The sequence below is a fragment of the Bemisia tabaci genome, chromosome 8 (genome assembly GCF_918797505.1).
Source record: "Bemisia tabaci chromosome 8, PGI_BMITA_v3".
Taxonomy (NCBI): domain Eukaryota; kingdom Metazoa; phylum Arthropoda; class Insecta; order Hemiptera; family Aleyrodidae; genus Bemisia; species Bemisia tabaci.
Genome location: NC_092800.1, coordinates 1,123,142 through 1,144,999, shown reverse-complemented (window position 1 = coordinate 1,144,999; position 21,858 = coordinate 1,123,142). Strand labels below are relative to the sequence as shown.

The window sequence follows — 21,858 nt, the reverse complement described above, 5'->3', positions numbered from 1 at the left end:
AGGCTCCCGCGCTTTGGTTTTCATCTTATCATATCCGTACAGTGTACACATGAACATATGTTTTTATCTGCTCTTAGAGTCTGTTCTCTTTCATGACTTGATTCATAAATGAAATGTTTTTAAGAATGAAGGTAGTAGTAGTATGCATTTATTTTTGAGGCGATTCCTGTCATTTAAATGAGAAGAAAAAAATGTGGACATAACATGTCCACATAGGGTAGGCATATTCATGGTTGGACATTAAATCATGTGGACTTAATAAAGACTGGACTTAACGTTTAGTGGACATAAATAGCGGTGGACATTTATTCAATGGACGAAAGGTAGGTGGACATAAAGTCCTGGAAGCCCATTGGTAACTTATCAAAGTACTCATAGTCTAGTTTCAAGCCCTTGTTTTTTTTATCAATTACGTATACTTCCCCTCCCCTTCTTGCATATAACATTCACCAACCCTTTACAATGATATTATGATGCCTTTCCTCCACAAACACAACAAGCCCTCCATAATCATCATGTAAATCATATGGGAACGAAACGGCTTTGTTTGAGGAATGCCTATGAGTATGAGCCTAAAATTTGGAATTAATTTTTCTTGGTTCCAACTTGACGGGGGCTGGTTCCGTGCCTCTGAACTGATTTCAATTGACGGCGCCACTGTGTGACGGGGACAGCGCGGGCCGAGATCCGGCGGGAGTCGGGCTCCGGACTCCGGGTCAGTATGTGCGAGGAAGATGGACGAGGAGGCCGCCGCTCCGGTCGGGCCTCGAACCGCGGACCCCGAACCCAAAACCCAGTCCTCCACCCACCGCGAGCGGGAACAGTGGTCCAAACAGATCGAGTTCGTCTTGTCTGGCATCGGATTCGCAGTTGGATTAGGCAATATTTGGAGGTTTCCGTACCTCTGTTATAAAAATGGAGGAGGTGAGTGGTGATGGATCAGAAGACGAGGTACGAGTCAAAGGCATTCTCATACATCGATAGCCAAAAGACAGAACCACGTATCTTCATTGCTATGTTTAAAAGCACTCCAGTCTTATTTTCTTTCGGAGAAACACGCCAATTTTATCAGTGGCGGGGCGTGAATAATCGATTGTCGATGTTTCCCGATTTAACATACATATAAGTCGCTTTACAGCACTCCCTCGCGCTCTACGACTCCTAACCTCCACTGCTCCCCGATTTTAAAATATATATAAACATATCTAAATAAAATTGAATAGACAGTGGATTGTGGATTACAAAGCAGATTCCTCTGGTTAGGTTAAACTACCCCTAAATTTTTTTAAGTTTGAAGATTTCCTTTTACTATTTTAATTATAATTATTAATCCGATAATAGGGTATCTAATCCTAGTTTTTAATATAGATGGTAAAAAAAAGGTGTTCGTTGCGAAAATCCTATTTATCGATCCTTTTCCTTAGATTTAACTAGTAGATCAATCGATATACCGCAAAGCACGCCACCTTTATAGCTTGAAATTTAAACAGAATATCGACAGTGAAACTGCAAAAATGCGTTTCTCGGTTGCGGCGCTTCGCAATCCCCGCTCCTATTTTATTTTTTAAAAAGTGACCGAACCAACATCATAATTTGAAGTTTTCATAGAATATTCTGCATAAAGAGAGAAAAATCACTCAAGTATAAAAAAATGACGCAAAATAGTTTTCCATTTAGAATATAAAGTATGACGTGAAATCTGCAACGTCGCAAATCGAGATACGCATTTTTGCAGGTTCACCATCGTTATTCTGCCAACATGAGTACAAAAACCTAGGAAGTTTTCAAGAAATTTATTCACTAGTTTTCCGAGGAAAAATAAAATGAAGTATGACAGGAAGTTTGCGACGTTAGAAACGGAGATACGTAGTTTCACACTTTAGCCATCGTCATATGTTCCTTGACCAAAATTTAACGTGAAACACGATTCGCGCAACAAAAATTACTGAAACCAACGGTATTAATGTCTTAATTTTACATTGGTCATGGGGATTTTAAATTGCTCGCTGCTCGGTCACAAGAAAAACAGTTCTCTACGTGAATCAAATCGCTCACTACAACGGTTCTGGCAGCCTTCTGAATAGGCAGCGTTCCTTCCCACCGTGTGCATTTCAAAATGTACACAACGTGCAACAGCTAAGCCGAAATGCCGAGTTTGTGCCATATTTTCATGTTGCAGAGACTGTCAAGGTAATGCTTAGTGTGCGATTAACTCAATTTGATTATTGTTTTTTCTATGGGCGGAAAGTTTGGACGTTAATATTTTAGTTAAGAGCTAATTTCAGTAATTTTCGGTGCGCGAACTGTAGTCTACATGAAATTTTGACTGAGAAACACGTATCAGAATGCTTTAATCCATACCTTGTCGACTGGTCTATTTTGGTTGTCTTAGACCATACTAAACAGTTGAAAATTGAAGGGTGGAAATTACCTTTAAGGCAATGAAAAGAGTTATTTAGCTGTTTTTCTCATTTGAGCAGAATGAATGACCCTAAAATTTACCATTCTTGCCTTCGAATTGAGAGGAATCCAGAGAAAATTATTGTTGATAGTAATATTCATCGATATTAATAGAACATGTTATTTACCAAAGTTGAGTAAGCTCTAACTTGTGATTAATTTTTTTTTTTTTTTTTTTTTTTTTTTTTTTTTTGTGTGGTTTTCCCTTGAAAGTGCGTGATGGCTCCAAAAAATGGCTTAAATGTAAAGTGTGAATAGCATCATAACATAGGTATACGTGTCAGTGAACTCTCATAATTTTCGTTTCGTCATTCTTTAATAAAGCGTGCCAACATTTCATTGAGGCCAGTCGAGCTGAAAAATTGCTGTTTTTCCAACAAGGATATAAGTCTATTTAAGAATTAATGGAACACGGGTAGTAAAATTTGTGTGGTTAAAATTCGTAATTCACCCCTTGTTTTTTTTAAAGAAAAACGACAGTTTAAACACTTCATTTTATTTCTATTTTTTTAGGTGCTTTTCTAATCCCGTACTTCATTTGTATGATTACCGGTGGCATCCCAATCTTCTTCCTTGAGATTGGATTGGGCCAGTTTATGAGTGAGGGCGGAATTACAGCCTGGAATATTTGCCCTCTCTTCAGAGGTGAGTCTTTCAAAAGCTTTAAAAAAAAAGTCTCTCTCTACTCTAAGGATATAAAAAAAAGTTTCTTCAAAGCACTCTTAATAACAATCACAAACATGAAAATCACCGAACACATGCCACAACTGAATTTCATCCCACACTTGGGTAACACTAACCACAAGTAATATTTTGTGTGTATGATCGATTCTTTATCAGCTGTATAGACTCATTTAAATCAAAAGGAACTGTATCCGCTGTGACATGAGGCCTGCCATGCACGCAAACTTATGGATCTCAAGGCTCTTGATAGAATGGATATAGTTCTCTTCATTTAAAATAGTCCATACGATCGCTTGATTAGAGACTTTCCTTGATTGGATTCGATTTTATAAGAATTATCAGAATCGTGCGCAAAAATGTCGAGCAGTATCTCCATGAAAAAATGAAGAACGAGCGGAGATTTTCAAACCGAAAATTTTACCGTGTATATGAGATCCACGACTTGGTATTTTCGCTACTGCTGCAGAAATTGAGCACCGGCGCGGCCCGCAGCAGCGCAATGTGTGCACTTCGATGCGAGCAAGAAAAACCAGGGCGCCTTCAATTTCTTTTCATGCAACACGCGCATCCATGGAGCACGAATAGTTGTATCCAGACGCCTTGTTCTTTCGCGCATACATCGGTTGCAATATAAAGAGAAAAGGAGAGCAATTTATTATTAATGTATTTTGGAAGTGTGTGCCTTTTGGTGTTTATAAATCTTCAATCGCATTAAATTTCTAAAAACAAAAACTTGACAATTTTCATGCTATAGCTCTGATTACTATTCAAATGTCTACCCATTAGGGAGAAATTGAGCAAACTCCCGCCAATTGAACATCTCAATTTCGGAAATAATACAAAATATTTTTAAAACAATGCTTTTTTTAAAAAAATACATAACATTGAGGAGGAAAAACAAGAATGAAATATGGTCTCTATGACTAATCGCCCCGCGTATACTGTCAAAAATTTTGGGGTGAAATTTTGTGCCGGTGTTTATGAGTCTAACTTAAAATCCGCGAGTGATCGGAATTTATTCTGCCTATAGCTAAGGAAAATACTGTAAGAAAATTCGAGAGATGCCAAATTTCCATCGATAAAATATTTATTTTTGAGGAGAATGATTAATATTTTCTTTTGAAATTTTCTTATACTTTAAATCCGTTCGCAAATAAAATTCTCCAAAAATTCGAAGAAAAATATTCACAGAATTTCATGAAAACTCATATTTCAAAGGAAACTTTGCAGCGGCTGAAGACTCATACAGAGTTTTTCCTCAGAAAGGCAGTATTCTCCGTACGGGTTGACTTACACCTTTATGGAGCGGAATCTACTTTTTTTTCAAACAATTTTATTTAATTTTTTTTTTTTTTTTTTTTTTTTTTTTTTTTTTAAACAACTGATTTCACTTCATGTGAATACCTCTTGCGGATTTTAGGCGCTAGATAGACTTCGGCACCGAATTTCACTCCTCGATTTTTGAAAGTGCATGCAACCTCCCCCCCCCCCCCCCCTCTCCATACTTCCTCACCATTTTGAATACAGTAGCGAGGCGCGCTTTGCGACGTATCGATTGATCTGCCATTTAAACCTATGGAAAAGGATAGATAATCAGGGTGTTCACAACGAACACCTTAATAACCGGTTCTTTACCATGGCTTCAAATGGGGAAATATCAATAATCGATCATTCACTCCTCACTACTGTTTGAAACGCATCGAGTTTCGAAATCGGAGGTTTTCAGTTGCCTTTGGAAGAGGAAACCAAAGTTTTCTAATGTTGGGAATGATCCAGGCTGATTTTGAATCGAACAGGGATCGGCTACGGGACGACAATAATCTGCTTCCTGCTCAACATCTACTACATCGTGATCTTGGCGTGGGCGGCCCATTTTTTCTACAACTCGTTCACTCTCAAGCTCCCGTGGTCGTCGTGCGACAACTGGTGGAACACGCGCCATTGCTTCCTCGCCGGTGTCCACAACAAATCTTCTCGGACTAGCGCCTCAGTCGACGCTGTCACCGAATACTGGGAGTAAGCTTCACCTCTTGTATTAATATTAGAATGGAGAGGTATTGATAAGGGCCATTTTCGGGCCCACCCTAGCTGAAATTCCTCAATTGGACGTATTTCTGCCGAACGGAACTATGTGCATTAAGACATGAACCCTGAGACCCATAAGGATATGTGCGTAACAGGGCTCACTTCGTCATGCGCATAGTTCCATTTCGTAGAAATATGTTCAATTCTACGATTTCTAGCTCATCGGGGATCTAAATTTTACAGAATGCATCATGAATTGGCCAAAATGGCATGAAAACGTAACTTCATTCCAAAATTGCAAAATTGACTCAAACAATTCAATATTCTACAAGAGTGTTCCTATGCAGTTTTTATCCATCATTTTCCAGATTTTTCCAGAAATTTGTTCCTGGGCCGATTTTCTGAAACTGATCTACTTTCTTCATTTCCAGGAGGAGAGTACTAGGCCTCAGCACCGGCATTGATGACGTAGGCGGAATACAATGGGAATTAGCCCTATCCTTATTTGTAGTATGGATAGCCATTTATTTCTGCGTTTGGAAAGGGATTCAGACCTCCGGCAAAGTCGTTTACTTTACAGGTGTGTTCTCTTTTCAACTGCTAAAATTAATACTAAAACAGATACAAATATATTGCATAGGCGATGCATATAAAATTTAGTTAAATGATAAAATAACATATTTGGACGTATACTTCTGCCAAACCAAACTATGTGCATTATGGCATGAGCGCACTGAGACCCGTAAAAATATGTGCATAACAGGGCTCACGTCATAATATATATAGTTCCGTTTGGCAGAAATAGTCCATTTGGCATAGCATTTCGTCCATAGACATAAATTCCACTGTCGGGGGCCTCGGTGGGCTGAGGAATTTCATCGATAGACATATATTCCACACTCAGGGGTTCCAAAGACTGGGCCCTGGCAAAGGGGTTGTTGCTGTAGTAGCGGAATTATGCAACGATTTTAAACCACTTCTCCACTATCTACCATGGGCAAACTAGACCAAAGCTGAGTAAGAAGTTAAGAACTCATCTTTAGACAGACCGCACAATCGCCTTCAACTTTGTGGATAGGCAACCCCGAAACGGCGGTGTTCGAATAGTTATCGCTCAGACTTCGGAAGCTGTTTGAAGGAGTCACGTTAAACATAGAGTTGGGATATTAAGTGCCCAAAGTGGGTTTAGTTTATTTAGTTCATTTATCCTGACACAATTGATCTATGAAAGTAGAAAATCACGTTCCTTGAATAAGAAAGGTCAAAATAAATACTCTCGCCTTATCCTCCGAGTTGAAAACAAACTGTATTCATGCATGCAATTTTTTAAGTATATTTTCACGTACCTTTCAAAAAGTCCTACGTGTTTTTACAACTAAAGACCGATTTTGTTAGATTAAAATAAACCGTGTCAGGGGTGTTGCAACGTCACAAGCTGACGTGATTTTTCTTCTAGTTTTACTGACGTAAATCGCTTAAGGTTGTCAACAGTACGAAGCTCAGTTTCGGAAAAACGTACAGTCGCCTTCAAATTTGTGAACAGACGGCTATATGTTCGAATAGTTGGACCACATTTTGCAATGAGGAATCCCTATTTTCGGCTCATTCCAAAAACAACGTATGTGCGATTAGTTTCACTATGTAGATAGGTGCTTTTACAGTTGGGCGAGAAATAGTGGCTCCCAATTGTAAAATGTAGTCCAGTTATCACTCAGTCTCAGTTGGTGAATTTAGTTTTCACGTAAAAAAATACCTAAGATACAGCTACATTAAGATACAGCTGATAATGTACCTAGTCTCAACAAAATCACTTGTATCGGAAGTATACTTTTTTACTACTTATTCATTTATCCCGAATTCCCAATTGCATGCTGAATGTTTTAAGCGAACTCAGGGTATATTAAAGTTTAGTAGATTCAGACCTATTTTTATTTTTTTACATTTCAGCTATTTTTCCATATATCATGCTCACAGCATTACTTATAAGAGGAGTGACATTAGACGGTGCTCTGGAAGGTATCGAATTTTACTTAAAACCCGACTTTTCTAAGCTAACTCACGCCCAGGTAGCAATATTTTCATACCATTCTTACACATTAATTTGTCTTAATAATCTAAATATGGAGATGAATGTTATTTTTTCAGCATTGTAGATCAAAACTACAGTTCAAAAAAACAGTTTCAGCGTTTCTCATTAAAATTAACTAAAATTTCATGGGGAATACGAATTTATGCCTCTCCCTAGTCATGACAATGCACAGACGAATCTTCTACTGGATTTGTAGAAAACTCGTGTATTCTTTTATCATTACTAACAGATCCCCTATGAATTTTTTCTCTGCATGGAGTATTCTAAAAGAAACTATCATAAAGGTAAAAAAACTTCGTAGTTTAAAACCCTCGAATGAACTTTTCAAGGCAAATGATACAATATTCTTATTTATATTGAAATTCTGATTCTTTTGCTGATTTTATACAAGAAAATTCATTGCTTATATAAGAAAGAATCTTCCTCAAAAATGTGCTTTATGGGTGGTATTTTACAAAGGTATTAGTTCCTGAACGTAAATAATTTATGATTAAATTTGAAGCATGCCATAAAATACAGATTTTTTTTTACAATTTTAACACTTACATGCATGAAGAGCATTTGAAGAAGAAGAAACAAGGGTGGTCGTAGATTTGCGTTATTTTTGCCAAAATATTGAAAACTCGTGATCTCTTCGACATAAATTTACAAAATTTCGTAAATTTTCAAAATTTGACTATCTACCGAGGCATATGATAAAATGCCTGATTTGATTAACTGCCTGCGACATCTCGAAGTTTTCACGTTTTTCTCTTCAGAACGAAAAGGTTGCAATATGACGGCAATTGCTGCAACATAGATAAATCTGTCATTTATTTTAATACAAACTGAGAAGAGAATGAATTGTCTTCTTCTTCCTCCGTTTCAGGTGTGGATTGACGCTGGTACTCAAATTTTCTTCTCCTACGCTATAGCTCTGGGCTGCATGATTGCGTTGGGCTCGTACAATCGATTCCACAATGACTTCATAAAAGACTGCCTGTTCATTGCCGTAACTAACAGCGCAACGAGTTTGTACTCCGGATTTGCTGTGTTCAGCGTCCTCGGATTCATGGCTCAACAGCATGGAGTCCCAATCGCAGAGGTTAAGTCCTAACATTTGTTTTCGTTAAAGAGGGGCCGGTAAATCTTACCCCAAAATCCAGGTACTTTCATCAAAACCACGTGGATAATAATCGGTGTTTTTAAGTTTTCTTGAGACCATTTGGACGTATTTCTACCAAACAGACCTATGTGGAGGTGAGAAATATGGGGTGTGCTCGTTGAAGCTGCATAAGAAGCAATGTAAAAGTGGGCGTGATTCCTTTTGTAGAATTGGAAAAGCGGGATTTTACATTCTATCAAACAGACCTATGTGCCAACTGAATGCGGCAGTCATGAGCCGCGGGCATGGCAAGAGAGCGTTGTGAACAGGGCTCATGAGTTAAAGCGTCCCAACGACGTTCGCCCTCGTTCCGCTCCCGCTTCCTCATTGCCGCTGACGTCACTGGCGCTATATTATTCTCATTCACTCTTACGCAAAGAGAACTAACGAGCACACCCCATATTTCTCAACTCCACATAGGTCTGTTTGGTAGAAATACGTCCATTTTATCTTGAAATTATGGGATGATTAAATTCATATTACCCTCTATGAAAATGATTTTTTGCAGTGTGTGCGTGGGTTTTTGTTACGAATCAGAATTGACTATATTTTTTATGAGTATATGATGAATATTTAACTTTGAAAATATGAACCGCCACCACGCAAAAAAAAAAAAAAAAAAAAAAAAAAAAAAAAAAAATGAAAAAATATAAATTCACAAGAATTTCCTGATTATATTTTCCTGGTTTAATTTATTATTGAAACAACCAAAATTCCCGCTTCTCCGATGGTATTCTGTTTGTCCTATCAAGGGCTTCATCAGGGCAACAGGAATAAATCCGATTGCTCCAAAAAAAATAATCCGATGAAGAAAATATTGATAATACATTCCTGTAAGTGGTGCAGAGATGACTGTGGATGGATTAGGTAGGCTTCGTTTGCACATTTCATGACTTCACAAAGTGAGTTTTGTGTGTCAAGAAGATAGAAAATTTACAATGCAATAAAAAACTGTAACTCATTTCAATTATATTGCAATTTCAATTTAAAGTGTTCCTTCAATCAGGAGATAGCAACATACACAACACTCCGATGCAATATTAATAATTTTACCATGTATTTATTGCAATCTGTGGCACTTGGTTTAATGGGCTTCTTGCAGTTCAATCATTCATATCAATTCATCAAGTAGGGTATGGTTCCGATCAACAAGAATCGATCCTCGTAAACAGATCGACAAATGATTAAAAAACTGAGGTCGATTTGAAAAATTCGTATTCGGCATGGTCTCGCATGATCTCCTTCGACAGTACACTGTGGGTCTGGGCTTTTGATTATGATGCATGTTAACATATAACAAATTCATGTTTTATACGAAGGTAAATAAATAAATACAACTTAAATACGCCCTATCTTGTGTCGGAGGCCAGAATCTGCTCAGGTGTCGGAGGGTTTAATCTACAAAATTGAGGAGGTTATTCCGGAGGTCACCATACAATTTTATTCGTAGCCTAGGCGGTTCGGGAAGTGGTGGAACACGTTAGTGGTGGAAACTTCAGGAATTCTATTTCTAAATTTGAATCAGTGAGAACGCAAACACACCAACTCGGAAAAATGAAAATAATCAAGACGCACACAAAACTGCATAGTAGGTGAAGAAGTTAGGTCAAGAAAAAGTTTTTTGATGCCGAAGGACAAGCACTTAAAGACACTTTAAAGGTCCAAGCTGGAATAGATGCCTTTATGGAAATTGGCTGTCTTTAATGAAAATTGAACATTTCCGAGCTACAGAGTTGGTGTGTTTTTGTTCTCACTGATTCATTTCTGTCATACAGTGCGTCCGCGCTAATAAAGAAGGTCGTTTATAAATTTGAATTTTGCCATGAGATTTCTGTATCCTCATTCCCCCAAGACAAGTATTTCTTTCCAGACAATTTTATCCGATCAACTTATACGTACGATAAATACATTTCTTTGAAAATTTCAAGTACATTTCGTTCAAGAGCAAGGAGAATCCCTAGAAGAGAAAAATATTCTTAAGTTTTCTAGAAAATTCTCGCTCTATCAGCTGAAATTCGGAAAATTACAAATAATGATAAGACCTTTTATTAAGCACGGCAGAGTTGAGTCTCCATCATGCGCCCTGATCCGGATTAGATGCGAAGTACGGTTTTTTATGAAAGAGAGACCGACGTGAAAACGCGTTTTTTCAGGACTTACGTTTGGCCAGTAAGTCTGGAGATCAGTACCTACGACATTAACCTCTTCTGTCACACGGATAAAAAATCAAAGAAAATGAGTAAGAAAGGATCAATAAAATTCAAATTTTTAGCCTTGGTTACCCATTTTGTGCGCTTTTTGTCCTCGTCACATTTCGGGCTATATCATCGTTGTTATTGCGTTCCCTCTATTTGTATATCGCTGCTGATTGTCTGTAAGCGAGCAATTTCGCTCTATAACGAAAGTAATCTTCCTTCAACCAAAATTGGACGCATTTGACTCAAAAGAAACTACATCCGTTGGGACATAAGCCTTGCCAAGCATGCATTCTTATGGATCTTAGGGATTATGTCAGAATGGATATGGTTCCTTTTAATATGAAGACGTTCAATTCAATGTGCTTCCTAATTTCTTGTTTTTTTTTTTTTTTTTTTTTTTTGAAACACTGAGGACAAGTGAATTTTCTGCGTGTGAAACTAGAAAAAGCTGTTTTCCATATTATTATTTCGCTTCAATGAAAGTAACGTGTTACATAATATCTCAGAAAGCTATTTCGCGACTTACAATTACTTCCTGCCATTTGCTGGTTTATCCTCAGAAGAACTCTTTCCACACCACCTTAGAGAACCCCTTTTCAAAATTAAGATTTAACCGTTACCAAAACACATATGACTTCAATTAATGTTCGTTTTGGTGACGGCTAACTCATCAATTTGAACTGGGAAAAACCGACGAGAAAACTTGATTCTTATCAATGGAACTCTTTCCACACCACCTTAGAGAAACCCTCGTTAAGATAATCAGTTGGCCATCACCAAAACACAATTTATGTTAGTCAAAACTCATGACATCACTGTGTTTTGGCGATAGCCATCAGATTATTTTTACCAGGGAAAGACCGACTTTTATAAACACTTAATTTCTCAGGAGGTAAGTTCAGTGGCGCGTTGCTAGTGTATTTTCTTCGGAAAATACACTATTTCTTTTTTTATAGTGGTTGCTTCCCCCGTAGGCCTACCAATCCACTTCATGACTAATTACGGAAAAAACAGAGAGGGATGAAGGAGTTTTACGTATCCTCCCGCCCGTACAAATGGACCATCTTTTTTTTTTTTTTTTTTTTTTCGCCAGAAGGGCCGAGGGTTTCTTTTACCGCCCTCTAACTTGCACCATACCGGGTCCTGGTTATGGATTCAGCCGTCATAGGAAAGCGATGGCCGCCGGCCGACTGAACGAAGTGCCGAAACACCACTGCATCCTTCGAACCAAAGCTACGGTATCGTACGCCCCCTGTTATAAATTTACGAGGCGTTAGAATATTTAAAATTCCTAGACCCACTCTCTGTTAGGGGAGGGGAGACAAAGAAAAAGAATGAAAAGAAAAAGAGCGAGCCCTACTGGCACGCTTCAAAAGACAAAGAAAAAAAGAAAAAAGTAACATAATTGAAATTATGTTACTACGCGGGAGGGGTTGGGGGACTCTACTTTAAAACGCGAATCTACAAGTAATTACTGGTTTTCTTTGCTCTTTGTCTTTTAGAAAGCAAAAAAAAAAAAAAAAGTTAGTAGAAAAAGAGGAGGAACCAACACCGGGAAGTGCGTTAAATCGCTAAAAGACAAAGAGAAAAGAAACCTCAAAAAATAAAAAAGAACAAAAAATTAGAACTAGCATGCGATAAGCAACACATAACACACACGAGCAACACGTAACATATAAAAGCAACATATAGCACACAAGCAACACGTAACACGCAAGGAACATGTAACACACGAGCAACACGCAACACACACAAGAAACACGCAACACACACAAGCAACCCGCAACACACATACGCAACACGCATCAGTAGAAACATATAACACATAGATAACAAATATAACACATAAAAAACATATAACACATAAATAACATATAACACATAAAAAACATATAACACATAAATAACATATAACACATAAATAACATATAACACATAAAAAACATATAACACATAAATGACATATAACACATAAATAACATATAACACATATAACACATATAAAACATATAACACACATGCAACACATAACACCTTTACCAACGAGTCCTGGCCAGGGACTGCCCGATCCACCCCCTGGTGCCTATATTTATAACGTACGGCGTGGTGCAAACAAAGCCCGGGAGCATTTTCAGCTGTGACGTCACGTTGGCTATCACCGTAAACCAATCAAATACGTTGAAAAAAAAACATCGAAGTGAAAATAAAGCACCGAGGTTGGGAGCCTATCACGATTGAGTTTGCTCTTGGAGGTCTTAGAGCCTGAAAGGGCAGCCAACTTTTCTCCACGAAATATTCGAAACCGAATTGTAGTTGTTGCCAACCTTTACTTGACCCATTGAAGTGAAACCAGAGTACACCTAGGTTCGAAGACTTTCATAAGTAAAATCGTTATTTGGAGGCCGTGTAGGGCTTGAAAGGGCTGCCAACCTCTCCACATGAAAAATTCAGTCGTTGCCAACCTATAAATTCGAAGGGAAGATCCATCATAGTACCAAACCTAGTCAAGGAAAAATCCCTAGTTTTCGGAAAAAGAAAAAAAAAACTAGTAAATCCATCCATGCTCCATGACGACTCAAACGTCATCAGACGTTTGTCATTTGAACCGACCAACCTCAGCATCGTTTTTTTGGGTGACGTTATTCTAAATTCCAGGGTCCGTGGTCACACCATCAATATTTTCCTCATTATCTCAAGGTCATGTAGTCATTGTACAAAATATTGCGTGGGCCACCAAAAATTGACGGAAATGGTGTATAATGTGACGTCAATGTCGGTTAATCCACCGCGTGACCTTGAGACATCGACCGAAATATTGTTAATGTGACCACAGCATATTTTGATCAACATATTTGAAGGAATTTGGAACTAGAATACCTCCACTGCAGCAATGCATTGTGGGGGAATACTTGTAAGACCCTCGTACACGGTCAAATTGCGAACAAACTTAAAAGTCCCCGATGACCCGAAATCACATCACTGGCCAGTGAAGTGTGATAGAGTCCCTTTATACCCAGAGTTAAGACAACTCACTTTTGGTTGGGCTGAAAGTGGCCTAAAAAAAAATCCAATTCTGATTGGTTCTCGCTCATGGAGGCCGAAACGAGTGCACCAAGATGGCGGTACCTCGAATGTGAACAAGAATAATGAAAATATTACCTAATTGTGGTTTATCAAGAGTAAATTGTTATTTCCATCGGTCCAAAATGAAAATAGATTAAGAAATTATTCACAAACCAATCTCATTTTCTTTTTAATTGATCAATTTGTTGATGTTGTTGTTTTTGTGTGACAGACATCGCAGGATTCCTGATCCTTATCCCTCAATATCGTTCGTTTGGGTGCACTCGTTTCGGCCTCCATGGCCAGCCAAGGCCGGCTGCCAGTCAGCTGATAATCGAGTTGTCTTAACTCTGGGTATAAAGGGACTCTAAAGTGTGATAGATGACATCTGAATTTGTTCGTATTGTAATCGTGTGATGATAAAACCAAGAGTTCCTCATGAATTTCAAGACGGACAATTGGACGTATTTATGCCAAACTGAACTATGTGCATTATAACGTGAGCCCTGCTATGCATACATTCTCATGGGTCTCAAGGCTCATGCCTAAACGCACATAGCTCCGTTTAGCAGAAATACGTCCAATTTTTTCTCCTTGCCCGAAAAGGTCGGTGGCCGTAGAGGTTCACTTGGACTTGGAGCAACCATGATAACTCCCAGGAGATCAAATTGCATACTCAACGAGATGAAGGAGCTTAGAATGGTTGCGATGAGTTGAAGTTGAAGTAAGGGCACCTTACGGCTTGTTCCTTTGACTTAATTTGATCGACACCGATTCGATTGACAACCGTGGGCCTGTGAATCGATCGACAAACTCGTGAATCGATCTACAAATCCGTACGTCGATTGAATTTTGTCGATCGATTTATGTCGATTGAGTCGTTTTTCGTGTGTCTCGTGGAGATAAAAAATCTGCAAACAGATACCAAATTTTAACCGACTGTCACCAACCTCATGAAGGTTTCGTGTACCTCGCAAGAGATAGTTCGGCCCGATTTAAGGGTAGGGTGCTGACAGTTAAAAGATGTTATGTAGGTTTGGCCGGAAAAATAATAAACAGATTTGAAAATTTTCCAATGTCGTTTTGATAACAAAAACGATTGAAAAAATAACAAAGTTCTTATTTGAGCAATCCTCACTAAGTTTACTGGGAAAAAACTAATGGGCCGAAAACAGGTTGTCGATTGAATGGACACCGGTTTTTTAATCATTTGTCGATTGGTTCACGTCGGTCGGTTCACGTTTTTTCCCCGATGGATTCATGTCGATCGAATCCCTACCCTACAATGTGTTTCAAAGGCTAGTGGATTTTGCAGGTGGCTGAGTCAGGTCCGGGACTGGTGTTCATCGCCTACCCGAAGGCAGTGACCCAAATGCAGGGAGCCCCAGTGTGGTCGGCTTTCTTCTTCTTCATGATCATCCTCATGGGGATCGACTCGCAGTTCGTCGGGGTCGAGGGCTTCGTCACGGCCGTCGTGGACCTCTTCCCTGGCTTCCTCCGCAAGGGCAAGCGGCGAGAGCTCTTCATCGCCCTTGTCAGTCTTGTCAGCTTCCTCATCGGCCTTACCATGGTCACTAAGGTAAACTAACCCGCAACTCAATGGCTACTCATTCGTGCTAAGGAAAAACGTCGTATGAACCCTCAGGTGTTGCCAAATTTCCTTTCACAACACACGAATTTCCTGGTAGACTTACGAATATTTCTCTTCCAATTTTTCAGATAATTTTCCTCGCAATTTCGCCTAAAGTTATAGACAATTTCAAGGAAAAATATTCATAACTTTTCTCATAAATAAACATTTTAACGAAGGAAATTTGGCAACTCTCGAATGTTCATACGGCGTTCTTCCTTAGAACGGCAGCACTCTGCATGGACGGAACTGGGAGCTGAGGGGAGCCAGAGAGGCATCTCATCAGGGGGTCTGCGGGCTGATTATTGAAAATGGTAGACAAAGCGATAGACAAAAAAGACGAAAAGGATATGAGGGGTTCCGATTGGTGGAAGCGGGCGGTTGCAATGGACAAAGGTGATAGATAATGGACTGACTAACGGCAACCTACGAGAGAACCTTCAGTTCGTCCATCATTTCCTCCCTTTGTCTATGAAAACCGCGCCCATTTTGAGCAATAGAAGCGCTTCATATACTCCTCATGTCTTCTTTGTCTATCAATTTCAACAATCAGCCCGCTGCGGGATTTCCCTTACCTCGGAGAAGGTGAACTTTTTTTCCAAGTTTAAAATTTGCACCCGTCAAACCTCCGTTCCTGACGCTCTCGCTAATCCAGTGCTTAAAATGGTAGCTCTATCAGCCTGATGATTTTTCTGTCGATAGCTTCATCGACATAGTGGAAAACGTCGGAATAATGAAATTAGGAAATTTTAAATCTCTAGTAGGGAGTTACTGTTCTCTTTTTGTTATATTTCAATTCACAGAGGAAAATCCTGCAGATTGGATTCATGAAATTGTGAACGATTTTCCTTTATGTGTCTTTAAATGATCCTTAAGTATTTCATGCTAAGATGACAATTGATTGTATTTTGAGAAAAATAGGACAAGGACAAGGCAAATAAGTTCAGTTTTTGAAAAATTGAGATACGAGTGATTTTAAGCAAAAGAAGTCGTGATGCATTCTGTGAAAAATTTGCTCTCAAATTCCAATTTTTAAGCGTCAAAAAGTCAGTTTGGACTTTTTAGTCGCCATAAGGATCCATGCAATTTCGAAACTTCAAACACATTTCTTGAAATGGCAAAAACTGCATTTAAAGAGGCTTGTCCTCCAAGTCCCTCAATTTTAAAATAAGATGTGCTGGATTTTCTTTTTTCTTCATCACCATGTTTCCATATGAACGGTATGTCTCAATTTTGATTTTTAGGGAGGAATGTACGTGTTCCAAGTATTTGATTACTACTCTGCAAGCGGCATGGTGCTGTTATGGTTTTGCTTTTTCGAGGCGGTTGCCATGGCTTACTTTTACGGAGTTGATAATTTCCTGGCGAATATCAAAGAAATGGTCGGCTACAGGCTTATACCATGGTTCAAGCTTTGTTGGCTCGTGTTCACGCCTGCTCTTACAATGGTAAATCCATCGCCAAAGTGCAAAACCACGTATCACTATTTCTGACGTTGCAGACTCCCTTTCATATATTAAGCTATGAAGTTGGCTCACTATTCTTCGAAAAAATAAAATCGAAGAGTAAATATTGGAAATAATAGTAAAAATTTATCTCCATTACAAATAGAGATACGTGGCTTCGCACCTAAGACATCGAAATCAGTTTCTGTATTTATTTTCTTTCGCTCCATAGTAAGAGACTTTGGTAACGAAGCCTTAGTTCTTCGTGTTTACCATGATGAAACTGGACAAAAGAGAGGCAACTGAAATGTTTCGGCTGTAAAATGAGCTTTCAAAGAGAGCTTTACTAATTATTATGAAATGAACAAACACCAAATTGAAACACTGAGTCCGCGGACATCTGAAACATACCGCTCAAATTTTGGTCCACCATCTACTCCAAGTCCGTTGATTAATAGTTTATAGGCTCGTTTTTATTTCAATTCATAGAAACTCATTCTTCACCGTTCATTTGAAATTTGTTTCAGTAATAAGTGGAAGTATCATCGAGGTTACAGCGTATTATTTTCATTACATTTGAATGAAACAAACCAAAAATCGTCAGATACGTACATATGTGTCGCAGGCAATTTGCAAGCAGTATGCGTGCTAACTCGTCAAAATATACACAAATTTATATTCACACGGAAGGATTTCATTGGTAAAAATACACCAAAGCGCGACCTGGAGTGCCTTCAAATCCCAGCGATACTCACCGCTTACCGGGAAGTTAGTTTAGTTGCTTAACCGAACAAAAACGAATCTCTTCGGAGCCCCCAGTCCAGTGTCGCAGTGTCCCCAGACGTTGGACCCATCCGCAAAAGCACGTATCTGCTTAGAGAAACTGATCACATCTGTCGTTTCTACAATAAGCCACAAATTGTAGTTCCTTACTGCAAAATGTGGTCATTTTAACCTGATTATTTTTTGGACAACCGGAACGTCCTACTAATAGACTCTCTCAATGATTTCAGGGGATCTTCTTGTTTTCTGTATTCTCGGCGTTGCCTCTCACATACAATCGCACATACATCTATCCAACTTGGGCAATGGTCATCGGATGGTTTATGGCTTTGGTGCCTATGTCAGCGATACCTCTTTATTTCTTCTATTACCTATTCTCCCAACCAGGATCCTTGAAAGAGGTGAGCAAGCTACCTAAATTCGTTTTTACACCCCCCAACCGTGAAGTGTGGAGTGGTATCATGATCATGTCGTTGCTCCTCTGATATAAGAGCGTATCTCTATCTCCACATGACCCCAGCGGGCCGATTATTGAAATTGATAGACAAAGCCATTGACAAAGGAGACAAAAGAGATATGGAGAGATCCTAATGGTGGAAGCGGGTGGTTGCAATGGACAAAGGAGGTAGGTAATCGACTAACTAACGGCAACCCACGAGAGACCCGACAGTTAGTCTATCATTTTCTCCCTTTGTCTATAGGAACCACCCGTTTCAACCAATAGGATCGCTCCATACTCCCTATGTCTTCTTTGTCTATAGCTTTGTCTATGAATTTCAATGATCAGGCCGCTGGAAAGTATGGAGTTATATGGACCATGGGGCTCGCGAAGAAATCGAGATACGCCCTTATACGTTAGAGGAGCGAAGATCTAAGCTAACTAGAACAGTGGTGTGGCGTGCTTTCCGACATATCGATTGATCTGCCAATTTAAACCCATGGAAAAATATCGATAGACAGGGTGTTCGCAACAAACACCTCAACAATCGATTCTTTACTACAGCTTTAAATATCGATAATCGATCACTCACGCCTCGCCACTGGACTAGAACTTCTTTTGGCTTTCTTTATGTTTTTTGGGTCGCTGAATCCGAATCTGAAGTTTCCTACCGCTTATCTGGTGAGCATTTTCCGCCATTTTGAAAAAATGGCCCAAAAAGGCCTTTTTTGCGGTTTTTTTTTATATAGCGGCTACGCATGAGAGAAAGTCCCGGATTTAGTTAATGTTTCGAATAGCTGACTTAATTTGGAAGAAAATGGTGTATACATATGCTACATTTGCTTAAAATTTGAGGAAGATACAGCATCGTGAACATCGCGCCCATTCACGCTTTCGCGGCGCACCCGTCAACGCGCGATCCGGCTCGCCGCGGTCAGCCAAGTTCCGAAACGTTCCAAAGTTCCGAGATCCGAGGTTCCTCAATTTTTGAGCAATCCTAGCAGATTTATATACCATTTTCTTCCAAATTTTGTCAGCTATTCCAAGCATTAACTAAATCCGGGACTTTTTCTCATGCGTAGCCGCTATATAAAAAAAAACCGCAAAAAAGGCTTTTTTAGGCCATTTTTTCAAAATGGCGGAAAATGCTCACCAGATACGCGGTAGGAAACTTCAGATTCGGATTCAGCGACCCAAAAAACATAAAGTAACCCAAAAAAATCGCTGTGTACCCAAAATTCCAGGTAGACTTACCAGGCGCTTGGACTATATGTTACAAAGAACTGCGAGCAGTCGGACTCTAAAATGAGGAAATGATGATGAGTTCATTGAAAAAGTTTTTTGAATGGGGACGTAGCAGCCGTAGAAAGTCACCGAATCAAGGGAGGTTTGGCGGAATTCTCCTAACTTCACAGAGGGGCTTGCGGCGGCATGCGCGGGGGTTTGAGGGAACTCTTAAACAATTTTGTCGACTCAGAGACAATTTTAAGCTGCTATCACTGGGAATTTAATTGGAATACGATGAACGAAAAGTCTGGCCATCGAATACCTGAATATCAACTGCCTGCATATTTTTCAAAAGAATGGTACACTTTCAGACCTTCGCACTCCTTTCTCTCATAAAGAGTCTGTTTCAAAATTTTCTGCTGATTCTTTGTGATTTATATTGACTCCTGATTTTAATTTTCAGAAATTCAAAAAAGCACGACAACCAGTCAATATGAAATCTCGCCACTAAACAGAAAGGCTCCAATAATTGGAGGAGAAACTGCACAGAATTGTGTTTGTCACTTAACATCCTCAATTTTCCTCACATGAAGATTATTTGTTGATAGTTCTGTTGTTTTTAATGTTTAAGATGTTTGTTTTTATACCTCTCAAAAGAATACTTACATAATAATGTAATAAATTATTGACTTTAAGTTTAACCTAGCCTTTTTAAACCTAATCTGACATTTCATGCGAAAATAATTCATAGTTTTTTTAAGGTTTTAGGCTCCTGAATACAGAAATGACCTCATAAGTTTTTCTTCATTATGCAGCGGTTTTTCGGGAAATTCGTTTTTGGGGAGACCCTAGATTTCCCGGATAGTCTTTTCGGAATGGCGAAAAACAGTTGTCATTTCAGGTGCTCCCACAATGGGCTTGCCATACATTCCGGATCAGTTCCAAAATGTGGCCAGGTATGAGTACATCGAGTTTTAATGAGGATCGATTATAGACTGTAGGAACGTAGTCAATGGGTCAGAAGAAGACTTGTTGTTCCGTGTGAAGCATTTTCCAAAAGTGCCCCCTGCCCCCTCCCGCCCCCTCCCAGCCGGAGCCACCGCTCTCAAATTTGCTGGATTATCATCGTTTTTTCATATTTTGATGACGATTATGGACCAAAAATCATGAAAAACAACCATAGCGCCAAATTCATCTATGGTCGCGGATTAAGTATACCCGTATACGGGTGGTTTAAACAAAGTTAAAGGGAAATTCGCAACTCCCAGATCTGAAAGCCGGGAACGACCGTATTTCTGAAGAAAATAGACAGCAAAATGAAAATCAACCATTAATTTGATTGAACTGTTTTTTCCTTGGTGGAAAATTCGTTTTTGCGCCGTATTTTGATGAAATAAATTACACTAGTCAAAAAAAAGAAAGAAAGAAAAAACGACTCGTGATCTGGGTTGAAGGACATTTCGACAACGATTTTTTGTCCGCATACCTGGTTCTTCTAGTAGTTTATGTTCAAGCGTTTTTTCGGCAGGGAAGTTTGTGCCATAGTGCCTTGGTTCATTTTGCGAGGAAAGCTTCGTCTTCTCCAAGGACGCCTATCAATCTTAAAATGTTGGAGCGCCTTCAATTTCGTTTGACACTGTGCAACACCACTGTTGTGAAATAGTTACTTGAGGCGCCGTGGCACGCTGCGGCGCGGCGGGCGGCGGGCCATCTCCCAACGCGCAATGGCGCCTACAAACCTAAGGGGATACTTCAAGCATTGCGCAATGCGTAAAGTATCCCCTTAGGTTTGGAGGCGTTAGTGCGCGTTTTGCGCCGGTAGCACGCCGCCGCAGCCGCTCCGCTCTGTGTTATGGCTCGTAATATTTAAAATCGCGGAGTCGGTGTTTTTCAGTTCATGATTTTGAAATTTTTGCACACTCTGCATGGATTTTCCTCATTTAAATAGATGAAAAAAAAATTGTATTTGAGGAAAATTTAAAATGTGTTTTGTAAATATTACGGTGGTTCTGTGTCAAATTTAATGATTCCCAAAGCACTTTAATGTTTTCTTTTATATTTTGTGCTTTTACGGTGTTTCAGCGAGGTGTCCGCGCAACCAAACGCTCGAAATCGGACTATTTAACTCTAAAAGATCTATGTACATAGTCATACGGGTTAAAACTAATGATTGCGTGCTTGTTGGTTTTTCTTCCATTTTTATTCATTTTTGTATAGTTTCTTTCAACACTTTTATTTTCCGCGTAGGCGTAAACTACGGGGCAAAACAGGTGCGCGGACAAAAAATCGTTGACGGAATGTCCTGAAACCGTGACAGGTGCTCTTCACAAAGTCTCAGGTCCGGGTCCGACATCATGGAAGAATGCAATAGTGTATTTTCTTCGGATGATTATCCGAAGAAAATATGAGATGAAGAAAATATATTTTAGATTCCAGCAACGGAAATGAAAAGGATATAGACTAGGCTAATTCGACATCCGAATACAATAATTTTCTCTTCATTTCAGTCGCCACGTCGGCTATCGCCAAATTTAACTGGGCAATTTACTTCTTTACAAGAGAATGCATGCACGGATTCCTTTAAGAATTTTGAGAAATTTGCTTCGAACCATGCAGAAAACTCATTGAAATTTGCACAAAAATCCGCTCGACCGTTTTCAAGTAATAAATT

The 21,858-nt window shown here is 39.2% G+C and overlaps 1 protein-coding gene across 1 annotated transcript; it reads left to right on the top strand.

Annotated features, from left to right (window-relative positions):
• Nucleotides 1-701: 701 nt before the first annotated feature.
• Nucleotides 702-19,888, top strand: LOC109030495 (sodium- and chloride-dependent taurine transporter). The gene is made up of 10 exons (XM_019041490.2): nt 702-924; nt 2,974-3,105; nt 4,941-5,160; nt 5,601-5,749; nt 7,117-7,235; nt 8,127-8,342; nt 14,979-15,242; nt 16,538-16,741; nt 17,752-17,922; nt 19,651-19,888. The coding sequence occupies exons 1-10, from the start codon at nt 735-737 to the stop codon at nt 19,696-19,698; spliced, it is 1,713 nt and encodes a 570-aa protein (XP_018897035.2). The 5' UTR covers nt 702-734; the 3' UTR covers nt 19,699-19,888.
• Nucleotides 19,889-21,858: the final 1,970 nt, after the last annotated feature.

Excerpts from the sequence above, each read along its gene's own strand:
- LOC109030495 (XM_019041490.2), top strand. The coding sequence starts at position 735 with ATGGACGAGGAGGCCGCCGCTCCGGTCGGGCCTCGAACCGCGGACCCC. Across the intron at positions 3,106-4,940 it reads TATTTGCCCTCTCTTCAGAG|GGATCGGCTACGGGACGACA; the intron begins GTGAGTCTTTCA and ends TGAATCGAACAG. Across the intron at positions 5,750-7,116 it reads CAAAGTCGTTTACTTTACAG|CTATTTTTCCATATATCATG; the intron begins GTGTGTTCTCTT and ends TTTACATTTCAG.